This window comes from Pollachius pollachius, assembly GCF_949987615.1.
Source record: "Pollachius pollachius genome assembly, chromosome: 3".
NCBI lineage: Eukaryota > Metazoa > Chordata > Actinopteri > Gadiformes > Gadidae > Pollachius > Pollachius pollachius.
This window is the reverse complement of record NC_136936.1, coordinates 21,126,437-21,141,800: the sequence shown is the minus strand read 5'-3', so window position 1 is coordinate 21,141,800 and position 15,364 is coordinate 21,126,437. Positions and strand designations below refer to the sequence as shown.

Sequence of the window (15,364 nt, the reverse complement as noted above, 5' to 3'; positions counted from 1 at the left end):
ATTGTGGTATATTTTTATGTGTGGTATATGTCATCAGTTACTGAATGTCATAGATTTATGTTCCCGACAAGGAAATTAGGCACAGGTATTCCACTTTTTGGAGAGATCACAGCTTTATTGAACATGTTTCAACTCATCCATCCTTGATGTCAAGCAACTTGAAGATCCATTTCTCCAAAACTATCCGAACCAACCAACTCATCTAGCACACGATCTACTCCCTTTCATAAACGGCAGTTGTACTTTAGAACAAATTGTATATACCTTTTCTTTCAACATAATTCCCAAACCTCCACTTCAGTCTCCCATTCTAATGAGGCTGTTCTTCTAATGTTGGGTCTCATTCAATATTTATCGATCTGTGTGGTGCTGAAGAATATAACAATTAGACATGGACCATTACTTGGGGGACAATATTTTGAAATGACACTTCACGGTGCAAATCATTTTGTGAAAGAAAGTGTTTCTCCTTCCAATGCTTCAATTTGACTATTGAATGGATAACATTCTGGAGAGGGCCACTAGTGACTGAGTGGAACTTGCCACTGACTTAACTTCCCGCTAATCAAAACACTGCAGGGCTGAGTTATTCAAATACAAAGGAATATGGTGGAGTGCTAGATCATGCCAAATAATCTTCTGAGCCACCTCTAGGGCCAAGAGTACAACCTCATCTAAAGCAGTCACACAATCAAAAAATGACACATCCAACAGTAGAGTGACAAATGACAATGATTTCTACCAAGGAGTGACTCGAGAGGAAGGGGATACTTTAATTGTTCATTATTTAGAGAGAAAAGAAAAGTGGAGTATGTAGGGGAGGCATAACATTTTGAATAATTGGTGAGGTTACTGCTTGCAGAGGATCGTCTTAATGCACAGGGAAATCATAGGCTGGCCAAGACACAGACACGCAACATTGGTCCCCAGTGCACTGTCCTTGAGGGGTTGAATCATTTAGCACATTGACATAGCACGGGTCCGCCGGCAGAGAACTGACCGCTGGTGTAAGGCTGGTAGTCATCAGTGGAGCACCGAGGCACCCAGGGCTCTGTCTGTATGTTAAGCTTTAAAAACACACTCAAACAATCTCAAGCATGTGTGTACGCACACAGGCGTGGTGACAAAAAACTGTGTGTGTGCACATGCACACACACACACACACACACACACACACACACACACTTGCACAAGCACACACTCTCATAACACCCCCTTTGAGATTAAATATATTAAGGAGAAGAAAAGGAAGGCCAATGACCTCACCAGGCAACCTGTACACACAATGCTCTCCTCTCCCTAATTCCTTTGTTTAAAAAAAAAAAAAAAAAAAAAAATAGTCTGCAGGAAAGCAAATGACACGTCTACATAATTACCACTTTTAAAGAGCTAGTGAACTTAAACAAAATATTTTTTTTAAATGCTCAAGAGCTCTAGGAAGGGAACGGGGCATGTTACAAACAGCGGCTACTTTTCGTTTTTTCAGTCCTGTCTTTGTGTAGATAGCAGGATAGTCAGCAACATTGTATATCATGCCCCCGTCACCGTGGCGGTATACCGAGAAGTCTGACCCCTCACTTGGACGCGAGCATTTCGAGACGGCGCTCGACACATCCACACACACCACGGCGATTTAGCATAGGTGTCTGGGAAGCCAAACCCCCTCTAAGACATTAAAATCAACAGCTTTCCATAACAAGCTTCGCAGATCCGCGTTCTCACACACACACACATACACACAGTGGCAAAATACAAAAACTGTCGGAGAGGCTAAACACTTTCTCGGTCCGTCGCGTCCCAGGTAGAGCTCCACCCAGCCCCTAACACCTGGTCGCCATCGTCCCTTCGTCGAGGAGTTTACTTCAAGGCCCCTCGGCGTCACGAAACGACCGTTACCCGCCTTTTAGTGTTTGAGAGGAACATAGGCTTTACCCTCGTTTTCTCTAAAATACGGGCTTATTTTAGCAACAGTGAGCAAATGGCATATATTAATTTGTTCCCGACCATTTAAGAAATATGATCATGTTTAGAGCAAGGAGAATAAACGTATTTTGGATTCACTGGGTCTTTAATAAAGCAATGTCTGTTCTACTCTGAATTCGCTGGGGATTACCTTCCCCAATCCTGATTATAATAAAAACAAATTAACAAGCCCTCCAGCCTCGTATGCAACAAAATAGTAACTAAAATACACCAAACCTAAACTTTCCCCTTAAGTGCTTGTCTATCCTTTGAGAAAAGCTATGCATAACTCACACTCGACTGATGTTGCTTCAATGAATTGAAAAAGAAAACAACCACACATTGATGATGAAACTGTTGGTCATGTTTGACGAGGACACATTTAACAAGATGTGTCAGGTTGTGTCCTTTGTGGTCCAGGAGGGGGGAGGGGAAGGGGTTTTGAGGCAGAAAACCCAGTCTGTTTTCCATCTCAATCTCCACACTTGCAGATACATCTTGTTGCTTCTCTTTGAAAAGGTCTTAGTCTAATCTGTAGCCAGGGATGCCAGTGAACTGATCCAACAATCTAGGCGGTTTGTGTAGAGTGGTTTTGATAAGACATATTCTTAGCCAAGCATGTGGATGTGTAATGGCAACAGTGCTGACACAACCCATCCATCCATCTATCCAGCTCTCTCATAATCATATACACCTCTTCCCAGGGTTCTCCCAAATAAATGTGTGTGAACTCACAAGGGTCCTCTCAGAACTCACATCCTCTTTCTGTCACCCTCCAACATCCCCAGCTTTAGCCAATAGGTCCTTCCTCCCCTTTAATCCCTCACGGAGGGTCCCCAGTGTCTGGGTCCCTCCTTCCTCCCCTTTAATCCCTCACGGAGGGTCCCCAGTGTCTGGGTCCCTCCTTCTTCCCCTTTAATCCCTCACGGGGGGGCCCAGGCCTGGCCGAGCGGGCCCCAGGGTCTGGGCCAAGAGGAAGGCCTGCACCACTTCTTGCGTCTGCTGCGGCGTGGTGTTGACGTCCTCCAAGGCGTCGGCCACAGCAAACTGCCGGTCCCTCAGTCGGTTCCAGTTGGAGAGGATGTTGTGGTACTCAAACACCTTCTCGTAGTTGCCCACCGAGTTGTAGAGCTTGATGAGGCCACGGTAGTCGTACTCCAGGCCGCTGTAGCCCTCGCCAAACAGCTTCTTCCCTACACAACGACATTTTGTTTTGCATTAAGAATCGTCATCCTTGGGCCAACGCAGGTGTTGCTCATCATACAAAACTCATGCTTGTCCCATGAGGACACCTCTGTGAAAAGGGTCCATAGAGGAACCATTATGAATTATAAAAATAACATACTGTGCATTTAGTGCATCTAAGGAGTTTGTTGTAAAGTGCGTGCCATAAGTAATGTCGCTGACTGAGTGGTCACGAGCGGTCACGCCCCATGAATTGGGGCTATAGGTGGCCTACCGATGGCAATGGAGCGCAGGTAGAGGCGCTCTGCGTCTTCGTACTGGTTCATGTCGTAGTTGTAGAGGGAGGCCAGGTGGCCCACAGATAGCGCCACCTCGTAGTCCTCCTGGCCCAGCAGCTGCTCCTTGATCTGAATGGCCTTGATGTGCATCTCCTCTGCCTCCTGTCCAGAGCCAAACACACGACACCGACATCAGCCCTGGAAATGGGCCCGTTTTGATCAATACACATGATCCATTCAACCCATCTGGAATGGATTTGCATCAAGAGGACATGTAGTTTGTACTTTTTTTTTCAATACTCCCAGTGTATTCGAGCAGGACTCTGCTACGTCAGCTCAGTGGAAAAAAACAATGCTGACTGAACAGAATAATGGTGCTTTTAACTGACTCAGACCCCTATACACCATTTTCAAACTTGCGTTTACTGTGTATCCCAATATATGCGCATGCATCCCAGCATTTCTCAAGACTTCGGTGCTAGGTTGAGTAACCATTTTTCTTTGCTCACATATTTTATTAGTTCTAATTACTATTGTGATTTTGATGCCTTGAAGTTTGCATCCATATACTTCAGTTTGATTAATGGGAAGTGGTTAGTAATTAAAGCTACAGTTCCGCTAATGACGGAACAGTTCAGCAAGGTTGTATATCCACGCCCGCCCATACACTCCATTACACCCACGCACGCACACTGCATTGACCTTAAATTTCCTCATAGACTGATACAGGCGGCCCAGGTTGCCGTAGTGTTTTGCCGTCTGTACGTTAAACTCCCCAAACGCTTTCTTGGCAAGCTGCAGAGAGGAGAGGTGCAGGTCATGAGCCTCCTGTAGCAGACGTTCCTCTGTCTCTTTATTGTGGCAGTCGATGGCAATCTCTTCCAGGATCAGGGCTGTTTCAGGACAACGGAACAACAAACTCTGAGTCATGGCGTCCACAGTCATCTTTGAGACTGTCCAGAAAGTCTAGGGCATGCAGATTTAAAAAAGCATTTCGGTTTTAAGCAGTACCAAGTTAACTATTCTTTGCTGAAATAAATATACTTTCGTATGTATTCAGTCAGAAGAAAAGTGACAATTGGAACAAGGGAAATAACAAAACAATAACCACAATAGAAATGACAAAATAACAATAACCACAAGAGAAGTGACAAAATAACAACAATAACCACTAGCATCACCAACAATCTAACCTTGAGAACAGCACCATCTCTTGTGCATCATTGGTTATTGCACATAAACAATATTTTTGATGTTAAACATACAAAAATAATATGCCCGATGCTGTCTTCACAGTGGCACAACTTCCTGAATGTGTTCACTGTCTCGGCTTACCTTTGACCCTCTTGGAAGAGGCCAGTAACAGATGGTCCTCAGGCAGAATATGAGTTATAATGTCTATGGCACGTTCTGCATGGAATCTGTAGGAAGAAGTGTTCATTTTAAAATGGTGCAAATATAAAATAATTTATATATTTTTTTCCTTTGAAAATTTTACAGGGGAGCAAATGGATTTTTCCTTAATAAATATCCTGGAACTGGATTAGGATTGTAGAAGTCTCAATAGGAATCCTAGACACATTGAAAATCTTCTTGACATACAAAGCACTGCAGGATTTCCATAGAACTCTATTTTCAGATGCATCCGAAACAAATGTATACTTAATATAATAAGACACATTTTCACTGCAGGAACTAGGGACCTTTGAAGAACTAGGTAAGTTTTAACCGCTGGAACCAGGGTCCAAATAGATTTTTGAGGTCATGATTTTACCCCCAAAATTGTCTCTGCTGGTTGGGGTAAGAACATCCAAAGTTACAGGAACCTTGGGCGTGGGGCTGGCAGCGCGGAAAATCAGATTGATCAGAGTACTGGAAGCTTTTTATTTCAGCCATTTCAACATCTGCAGCCACAGACAGACTGTTTTGTTAACTTCAACTAGCAGTAAATCACACAGTCCTCTTACTGCATCCATAGTGGTTGACTACATTCATTTAATAACCGCTATCGGTTTTATGCGTTGATCATTCATCTTGATAGCAGTCGGCACTACAAGCCAATGTTTACCGCGGGACGTGAATATGCATTTGTGCAGTTGTATTGCAACAGTGTTGTTTTCGATACCATCTTCTTCGGAAACAGTGGTAGCCTACTTTTATCAAACAGGGAAACAACCTAAAAAAATGAACTTCTCCCAAACATGGATGCATTAAAGAATGCACTCCCAATTATCTTAATAGCCCTCATCCCGTCACTTACATTCCCTACGCTATTTTACAATTGGATTAAAAATTAAACTCCATTATTGAATCCTCATATTCATAGCATATTTTGAAGTTCAGAGCATTGGCTTGTTTTGACTGGCTTTATGAGATCTCTCTATTCTTATTGGAAAATTAATCATATTTGCATCGTAACACAATTTTGTTCTCTCAGTATTTCACACTTTTACATGTCCTATATTCGTTATGTGTCTGATGTTAAATTACCTTAATTTGCCTAAACTTCGCGGGTATTTAGACTGTGGTGAAAACGCAGACAGTAAGGGGCTGAAGGAACGTTTCGTCCCTTGATATGTAGCTCCTGGGACTAAAAGTTCAGGGTCATTTTGGTGGAAATGCTTTAGTCTTGGGCATTGTCTACAAGGGACACTATTTCTCAGTGAATTAGCCACCAAAGCAGCTATTACTATTACTACTACTACTCACAGAGCATTATCAAATTTCCCAGAGCTGTACTGGTGCACATAGGAGGAGTAGGCAAGGTCCTCGTGGGCTGTGGCAACGTGGATGTTCTTTCCTCCAAATACGGACTGTCGAATGTCGAGCGCCGTCTGTACATAGGGGGTGGACATGGTGAGTGGAAGATAGCAGACAAGCACTAGAGCAATAGAACCATGAAGTGAGTGTTGGTGATCAAGTAAACACCACTGTTATGCATACCTGATAAATGGCAACAGATTGGCATATGTTGTCTACATTTAGTAAGTAAAACCCATAATCTAACAGAGTGTCTGAGTACTTCGGATGCTTGTGTCCAAAATGTTCTCTGCAAAAACAAAGCAAAAGCAAATTGGGGTCAGATAGAAAGACAAAGTAATTAACATTTATTACTGTTGATAACAAACGTTACCTTGCTAAAAACACTGCATGCTTAATCAGCTGCTCTGCTTTCCTAAACTCTCGCTTGACCACACAAGCCTAATGGAGACAAAAATTGGGATTTAACTTCACCAGTTTAGAATGTAAATTCATAACACACATGAACAACAAGAACGCATTGCATATGGGTAAGGAAAACAGCTTTGAGAGCTGACCAATATTGTAATTTATTTTTTTTTAAATTTATTTTTTTACATAAGATCAAGGTCAGGTGATTTCTTTACCTTGGATGCTTGTCTGAGAACATCCACCACTACTTTGACAGGCAGCCCTGGCGTTATCTCCTTCATTGCTTCTATACACCATCTATATGCCTAAAAGATAAAAGGCAAAGATTAGATGTTGCGCTCTTGCTATATACCACTGGCCTCTACCACTAAACCATAAGGTATGACCCCTATCTCCCCCCACACAGAATATAATTTTCGAACTTATAATTTGAGAATATCGAAGGTACCCTGTGCATGTATTTGTGTGCTTCCTGACATGACAATAAGAATAACATTGAATTATTTCATGCTTCACCTTTAAATAAAATAACCTAGACGATAAAACATTATAAAAAAAATAAAATTTGATGTATTCATCAGCCGGTAGACTTCTGAACAAAGGTATATGCACATCTTTTATAACACAACCTACCTCATCGTAGTGGCTTTTGGCGAAGAGCAACGCACAAAGCTCGCCGTACAGTGCTGCCTTGTTGGCCTGATGGCCATGTTTGGCTAGTTTGTCCATATAGGACTGGGCCAGCTTAAAGGTCTCTTCCCCAAGATGGTACTTGCAGTTGCCGTTGCGGACGTGGAGCAACCTGTTAGAAACAGGAGGAATGTGAAGAAGGCGCAGAAAAAGGGTGAGGGGTGTTGCAATATATGCAGAATGTAATTCATCATGGTGATTCAAGTATTGGATATAGACCACAGAAACTGTTCGATTCATCATGCCTTGCTTATAAAACATAGAAAAAAAATAGGGGTTTTTTGTTTGTTTTATAAGCAAGGCATGGTGAATCGAGAGTTTAGAAAAGCAGAGCAGCTGATTAAGCATGCAGTGTTTGTAGGAGGGTAACTTGTGATTCCATAACTATTTTGAATTTTGCTCATTAAGTGGCTGCTGCTTGCCTTTAGAACTTGCAGGTCAAATTAGTGAACCTCTTGCTTCATGTCTACAAACAATGATCCGTACAGATCACAAAGCTTTATTTTACACACAGACAAACCAAGCGCTTGGCTATGCTCTAAAGTAAAGCATCCGAGATGATTTTGGTTCCTCATTTAGAAGGACAGAGCAACCAATTGTAGAAAACAATGACTTGGATCCATACCTGACACAGCATTCCACCGCCCGATACCAGTGCAGCACCTCGTTGTGTAGGGTACACAGCTGCAGGCATGACAGAAAGACCTTTTCAGCATCTCCATACCAGCCTGCGTCAGATAAGAAGCCACCTAAAGGGCAAGAGCATTCGATCAGTTACAACATTTAAATGATGAAGCAGCATAGTGATTTAATTTCTAGACTGCCCAATCTGGTTCAACCTGTTCGAAGTCTTAACGGTGTTTAACTGAGCAATATGAGCACCGTGGTCCCGCCTGCAACACTGAAGCACCAATACTGATTGGGAAGCCACCATCTTTTGATATATTGTGATAACAACTGTTACCAACCAAATAAAAACATAATCAAAATGTATTCATCTTGAGGGGCAATTCCCTCTCAACCAATTTCTTGGATCTCCATTCCCGGGAAGACGTTGCCAAAAACTGGAAAAGACTCAAGCTGCGTCCGTGCATTCCCATGCAATATAAACCTAATTTACCACTCCAACAAGCAGGATGGCCCTGGCCCTTTGTCATGGCACTCGATGATCCACGAATTCTCGCAGCCTACCAAACGGGATTTCTAAATGCAAGTGAGTTGTTTGAACGGCAGCTAGAACGGCCGCTAACAAACATACACTCTCATTTTGCCTCACCCAAATTTTCTGTCACACGGAGGGAGCTTTTAAAACATTTTAAATGGATGTTCTGAACAACATTAATTTATTTGATTCTGTTTCATCGACTGTGTGCTCAAGTCCACAAGTTTGGTGAAATTAAGTGTAGCCCTGTACAAAAACCATAAGTTACAGAGCATAAAAAATAATTAACAGTATAATAAAATGCTGTGTTAAATGTTCATAAATAAATAGAGTTCATAATAATAAAATGGGTTAAAATGTGTGCGGGTTAAAAGCATAAATATAATACGTTTAATAAAACTATTTACAGTTAAAAGATAAATTAATATAAAGGTCTTTAAGTTATCAAGTCTAAAATATTTGTGAATTCAGGATTTAAAAGAGAGGAAGAAGCTGTGTTTATGTTTAACTTAACCTGTTGCCTGTCACACGTAAATCATTTAATTTCTGTTTTGTCTTTGGTTGTATTAAAACCTCACAAATCCGAATAAAGTCTCACCGTGTAACGGGCGGGACTAGTGCAGCAGGTTAATGTGGGGAGTAGTGAGCACATGTAGAGAAAGAAACCTGACCTGAGAGCTAGAGGAGGCATCGTAGTGTGGGAAGCAGTTAAGTTTTATCGTGAGGTCGACTACTCGTGGTCCTGATTTAAACTTCTCTGTGACCTGCAAAAGGTGAATACGATGTGTATGCCTCCATTGTGCTATATCTAACTGTTATAGTAACGAAGAGTACTGGATGTGTAACGCGGTTAGCGACGTGCTAGTTAGCGGTAGCATTCTGTGCTAATGTGCCCGCATATCGTAGTTTTGTATTGTAACTTAAGTTAACGCAAAGCTAATGCTAGTTCGATATGAAATAGTGTTTGATATTGTGGCTCATCGGATAATATGCTTAAAGGAGCTGGACGTTGGAGAGAGAGGGGTTTCCAGCAGATGGCCCTGCTGTTTCGGTGTTTTCTTCCTTGTGACTTCGCCACCGCCATTGCCCGCATGTGTGTTTGAATTGCCACCGCCATTGCCATTATCTTCGTGAGAATATCATCCCCCAATCCCTTTCTGCCCCTACTAATTACACCCTGGATTTCGTGAGTACTGACCTACACATGCACGTGCTTTTATTTTGAGCTCAACGCTGAGTGAAGCGGCCAGTACAGTTTTTAGGCCCCACCGCACACAAGCTTCAAATAACAGGCCTGCAACGGGTTAACCTCATTTAAAGTGTGTTGTTAATTTGATTGTGTGTGGTACATTGAGTTTGCATTGTTGTAAATTGGAGAATCCCGTGCATCTGATTTTATTTGTTTCTTTTCCTAAAATACATTCAACTAGTATTTCATTTTGTGAATAAATATGTGAATGAATACTTTTACATTTAAAATACAGTTGTGGTGGTCATTTATTAAAATTATCTAACAGTAACATATGAATCAAAGTTGTAGTTTCCTACAACGAGCCCAGGCCCAGTCTTATTGTATTAACCAATCTAGATTTATTATTTAACTACACGGGACAAGGGTTACATAAGGATTCCCAGCGACTTTTATATTCCATGACAAAGAAGACGTGTTGGAACGACAGTATTTGCAAGCACACACTGCTTTTGCATGTCACCAACCCAATATTATCACAAGACTAGGTGTGCTCTATTGAAAATATGTTGAAATAGAAAGATATCCATTCCATAATTATGCTTGGCCTTATGTTTGCCCTTTTCTACCAAGCAGAGATTACTTGACCGGCGACACATTGCTAAGCTCTCGGATGACTGCATGTCTCTCATATCCAGTCGACAAATCAGACATTTTGTTAGACTTATTACACTCAATATACTCCTGCTGTTCTGAAGGTTTGCATATGTTCATATTGTTGTCCCTTTAATTGCATATAAGGGCAATTATAGTTCATACTTGCAGGGATTAAACGTTTATTTTATTTGTTGTGTGGAATCGTGCTGTACTGGTTGATTTTACGTTAATGGGGTGTTGTATTACTCATTTCTTTTGTTTTGCCTTTTTGTTGTGTCGGTTTGGTCGGTGCAGCAAGTTTGGGCATGTTGTGTGTTTGTTTGTGATGGGACCTATCTGTGCGGAGTGATTTGGTCTACCGGTGGTACGGTCACTCGCGCAGTCAATTGATCAGTCTCGCGTAGTCGGCCACTGGCAAAGGGTTTTTTTCTTGCTAGCAACCTGCGGTTGGAGGCTGCGCGGTGCGGACGTGGAGTCGAGGGCTGTAGCGGGTTGGAATATTCGTGTGTTTCGTGCTGTCGGCAGCACGGTGTATCGGCAGACGGAGGTGCGTTTGCCGTCCGTTCGCTCGCTAGTGTTTCTCGCGGTGAAGAGCGCTATCCAGGAACACGCGCTTGCGGCCCAGTCGCCAGAGGGATCCGGGAAGAGGCTGGTCTCCCTCGATCTAGACGAGGTTCGTGAGGCGGGTTCAAACCCCCCTACCAGGCAGCACCGCCGATCTTCACCCCATCTACAAGGGAGGTGTCCCCCCTCTCCAACGCCCCCCTTTGTATCCGGCAGTTTCGACTCACCCCCTTTCCCCTCCCTCACCCCACGTGCACCAACGATCCAGCGGCGCCGCACTACGAGCACGAGGACATTTGTTAGGCCCACCAAGGGGCCTCAGGTCGGACTGTCTGTGTGGGTGCGGGCTGTGTGATTGGGTTAAAGGGAGGGTACAGCATTGGGGAGGTAGAGTGTGAGTGTGTATTGAAGTGTTTATATGGCAATGTGTTCAATGTGTATCAGTAGTAGGCAGTTTATTGTCTGTATTAAATTGTTAAACGTAGTTTTGGTCTCCTCTCACTCTTAGTTAAATACGTACACAGGTTTATTATATTATTTGGTTATAAATTCCTTCAGTCAGATTACATCCCTTTGGTAATTATACAGTCCTTTATAGGCTCCGGTACTTTCTTCAGTACACCTGCTATAATTCACCTCCGAAGATCCTTTATTTCAAGGGATGTTAAAATTAAAGTGAAGCAGATATGGTTAATCAAGGAATTGTTACCTAACACAAAGCCAAACTGAATGGCTTTTTCCTTGACGTGGGCATCAGACTCTGCAATATAAGAACAGCGGCGACTAAAGGAGCTGGCTAGAACGGAGGCCACCCTCACACCGTGGTCCATCAACGCCTGGAAACAGTGGTGCAGGAGGTGTCTGGAAGAATGATTAGGCAACGACAGGTTATAAAATATAATACATGATGTCCAGTTAAAAAAGTACATATTGATCAAAGAACCATAAAAATAATGACAATGTCTGCTGAAGTTTTCAACTCCCTTAATCAATCACAATTGCTCTCCCATTCAAAAAAGGTCAAATGGCTATTGGGAGTTTTGGAACATATTGGTGCGAAACATCATGAATCAAAGTGGAGCATATGTTTATTATTGTTCATGATTATTCATCAATCCAAGTTAAAAACAAACACCTCATTATATAATAAAACGGTCCATCTCCTATTAAATCTCATTGCTATAATGCAAGAGAACAAATACCTTATTGCCCTTTAGCATTTTACTCTTGACCCTAGACTGCATTTGTTCAAGAGGTGGATATGCCAGGTATGACTAGCATTCACATCCTTACTCTGACTTACCTTTTGTCTGAGGCCCGCAGAACTTTGGCAAAGACCTCCAGCTCACAGAACTCCCCTCCCAACTGGCATAGCCGGCCCTGCTGGTAAAGCTGAAAGAAAGGAAAGAAATTAAGAACAAACACGTCACCATGCAAATTCCAGTGCCCTACCAAAAACAGGACCTGGAAATACCATAACTGATGGTGACTGATAGTAATATTATATTTTACTCTTGAATTGTATGGTGATGTAAGCTGTCTTTGAGTACATGAAAAGTGCTAAATAAATAAAAGGAATTAATTATTATATTTGCTTCAAATTGATGGAAATAAATAAATACCTGAAAAAACAGAGTACAAACAAGTGTAGTAACAATAGCACCCATACAACATCTGCATTCTCAAAGTGGACAGGGCTGGACAGAAGAATGTAGTTAGGCTGGGTGCTCCCTATAGGTTTAGTAATCATGTGCTACATACACGTTTGCTCATGGCTATAGCCCTATCCATATTGGATTAGTTTAGCAATGTATGGGTTTCATATGAACTTCAGATAGAGTAATAACTGTAACACAACATCTGCTTGCTTGGTGTAGGGATATCACTGAATGCTGGGATGAATTATGAGACAAGGAAATTAGCTCATTAGCTGTCTAATATATTTTAGCTAATCTGTTCCCTGATCGCTGCTAGTGCTAGTATAAGATTGTTTAAAATGGTAAAGTTACTTAATGGTAAAACGCCTGGTCATGTATGGAGATACATAAAATATGTACAGAATATTTTACGACCACCTATCCATTCCAACAGTAGCATACTGATAATTAAAAAATGAGTGTGCTTTAAAGGCATTAGTATCACTCACACACTGTTAATTACAATTTTGTTATCTTGACAAAATACATTGAAGAGCACGATGGGAAGGAATTGGAACAAGAATTGTATTATTGTTGAATTTGGTTGGCATAATCATAACCAATACAATAAGTTAAACCTACCAATGTATGTGTTTTCAGAATGGATTATACCCTCAAATCATGTTTGGCATGATCAATATTTAAATAACATAATACAACATGATGTTGACAAGGTTGCAAACAAATTTGAAGATAATGATGACATACCAGTATTTTGTACAGAAAAAAAATTGGCCTACATCAATTAGCAATTTATTTAAGGACAGTGTTTATATTAATTAAACTATTAGACCACGAAAGAGCAGCAATAACAAAAGAGTTTTTCATTAAATCCCCTTTCCCCCTCAAACATAAGATGGTGGCGTGGCCAAATGTACTCGATTTGTTACACGAAACTCACAAAACAAATAACTCGTTTGTGTGGCTTAAGCGACCGTTTTTGTGAACCGACTTCATTTCTGTCAACAGACTCTTGCACAATTCAATGCGCATCGTTTCAATTGTAGAAGAATAAGATGTAAAAAACGAAACGACATGCAAAAAGCCTACGTCATATCATCCAGTCCATCGTTAAGTATTTAAGAATAAAAGACGATTTTAGATCAATTGTAGATTGATCTAAAATCGTAGATTTGAAATAAAGTAAAGTTAGTATTCTTGATACACCAAAACGTTACAGCCCTAAAGCCCCACAAGTTCTCAAGTATAAAAGACAGTATGCATGTGACCAAGATGAGAAACACGTTTGACGAGAAAAAGAAAACACTTTAATTGACCTGGTAAGTTGTCTAACAACCCAACGTTAGTTCTGAATGGATGAGAAAGATGCATTTGTGAGTAGCTTGAATCTGTATTCTCAGCCTGGCGGTCTAACCTTTAAAAACGAGTGTGTCTTTATGTGTTGTGGCGGATGACAAACCCATCTCTGACCTGGCAGACCCAACACATCCCTTTACAGGCGAGGTATCTGACCTGGCAGACCCAACAGATGCCCCTAAAGAGGAGGTCTCTGACCTGGTAGACCCAACAGATCCCCTTAAAGAGGAGGTCTCTGACCTGGTAGACCCAACAAATCCCGTTAAAGAGGAGGTCTCTGACTTGGCAGACCTAACGTCCCTTTAAAGACAAGGTATCTGATCTGGCAGACCCAACAGATCCCCATGCAGACCCAACAGATCCCTTTAAAAACGAGGTATTTGACCTGGCAGACCTAACAGATCCCATGCAGACCTAAGAGATCCCTTTAAAAACGAGGTCTCTGACCTGGCAGACCTAACAGATCCCTTTAAAGACGAGGTCTCTGACACTGCAGACCTAACAGATCCCATGCAGACCTAATAGACCCATTGCAGACCTAACAGATCCCTTTGAAAACGAGGTCTCTGACCTGACAGACCTAACAGATCCCATGCAGACCTGACAGATCCCCTGCAGACCTGACCGATCGCTTTAAAGAAAAGGTCTCCCTCGACAACTTTGTCGTTAGCATGTCGCTACACACCTAGCTTCCAGTTAAAGCCAAGCCAAATCGTGCTCAGCATGGACGTCTTTACAGTGACGTTTGACACCCAGGTTGACGGATCCTACCTTATAGTAGACATCAAACTGTATGTTTTCTGGAAGAGAGCGTATGTCTCTTCTCGATCGCCCGTAGTTATCGACCACGGCCGAGATAGCGGTGTTGTACAGTGTCTCCGGGATCCACTCGAGCTCCACCGCAGCCATGTTGTTTTCCTCTTTCCACCGAGCACCACCTCAGCCTTCCCCAAACTCTCACTACGTTGTTCGCTACCTGGCTGCTATCAAAGCACTCCCCCCGGAACTCCTCGTACAACTGTGGTGGGCTTTCGATCGAGAAGCATGAGCACTGTCACTCAATTACAAAGGAAATCCCGTGGATGCTGTCGATTTTACATGTTTCTCCCCTTCATGGCCGATGAGTCGTCCGCCCGATCTGGCGCTCCGCGACGCCACACGGGATGACGTACACCCATATGATGCAGCCACACTTTAAAAATAGAGGAAAGTTTCCTATTGTAAATCAATGTAATTTATGAATTCCAAGTGGTGATTTCATTAGATGTTGGAGACCCGAAGAAGCAGCAAAATAGTTTATTGTTGCTATTCCTCAGTCCTCTTTCTTTTGTTGTCTTTTGTTGTCTTCGACCAAAGATTGGTTTCCTCGTGTGGCACTGCATTAAGATATAAGTGGGATAAAAAATATATTTATAGTGGCTGTTTCGTCTTGCTTTAATTATTTATATGTGCATGTTATCGCCATAAAATGGTCCAATACATCTCCTGTTTC

The 15,364-nt window shown here is 42.0% G+C and overlaps 1 protein-coding gene across 1 annotated transcript; it reads right to left on the bottom strand.

The window, feature by feature from the left end:
• Positions 1 to 143: 143 nt before the first annotated feature.
• On the bottom strand, positions 144 to 15,010 carry appbp2 (amyloid beta precursor protein (cytoplasmic tail) binding protein 2). The gene is made up of 13 exons (XM_079732041.1): positions 14,644 to 15,010; positions 12,162 to 12,250; positions 11,568 to 11,719; positions 7,912 to 8,035; positions 7,230 to 7,398; positions 6,812 to 6,901; positions 6,559 to 6,626; positions 6,369 to 6,474; positions 6,135 to 6,259; positions 4,761 to 4,846; positions 4,128 to 4,318; positions 3,422 to 3,587; positions 144 to 3,155 (listed from the first exon to the last, which is right to left on the bottom strand). Exons 1-13 carry the CDS (start codon positions 14,779 to 14,781, stop codon positions 2,878 to 2,880), a joined length of 1,782 nt encoding a protein of 593 aa, XP_079588167.1. The 5' UTR covers positions 14,782 to 15,010; the 3' UTR covers positions 144 to 2,877.
• Between the last annotated feature and the right edge of the window lie 354 nt (positions 15,011 to 15,364).

What these genes read in the sequence shown, in the direction of transcription:
- appbp2 (XM_079732041.1), bottom strand. Translation starts at nt 14,781, where the DNA reads ATGGCTGCGGTGGAGCTCGAGTGGATCCCGGAGACACTGTACAACACC. An exon ending in AGTTTGATGTCTACTATAAG is followed by an intron (nt 12,251 to 14,643) that starts GTAGGATCCGTC and finishes CCTTTCTTTCAG; the next exon opens with CTTTACCAGCAGGGCCGGCT. An exon ending in AGTCTATGAGGAAATTTAAG is followed by an intron (nt 3,588 to 4,127) that starts GTCAATGCAGTG and finishes GGCTCTGGACAG; the next exon opens with GAGGCAGAGGAGATGCACAT.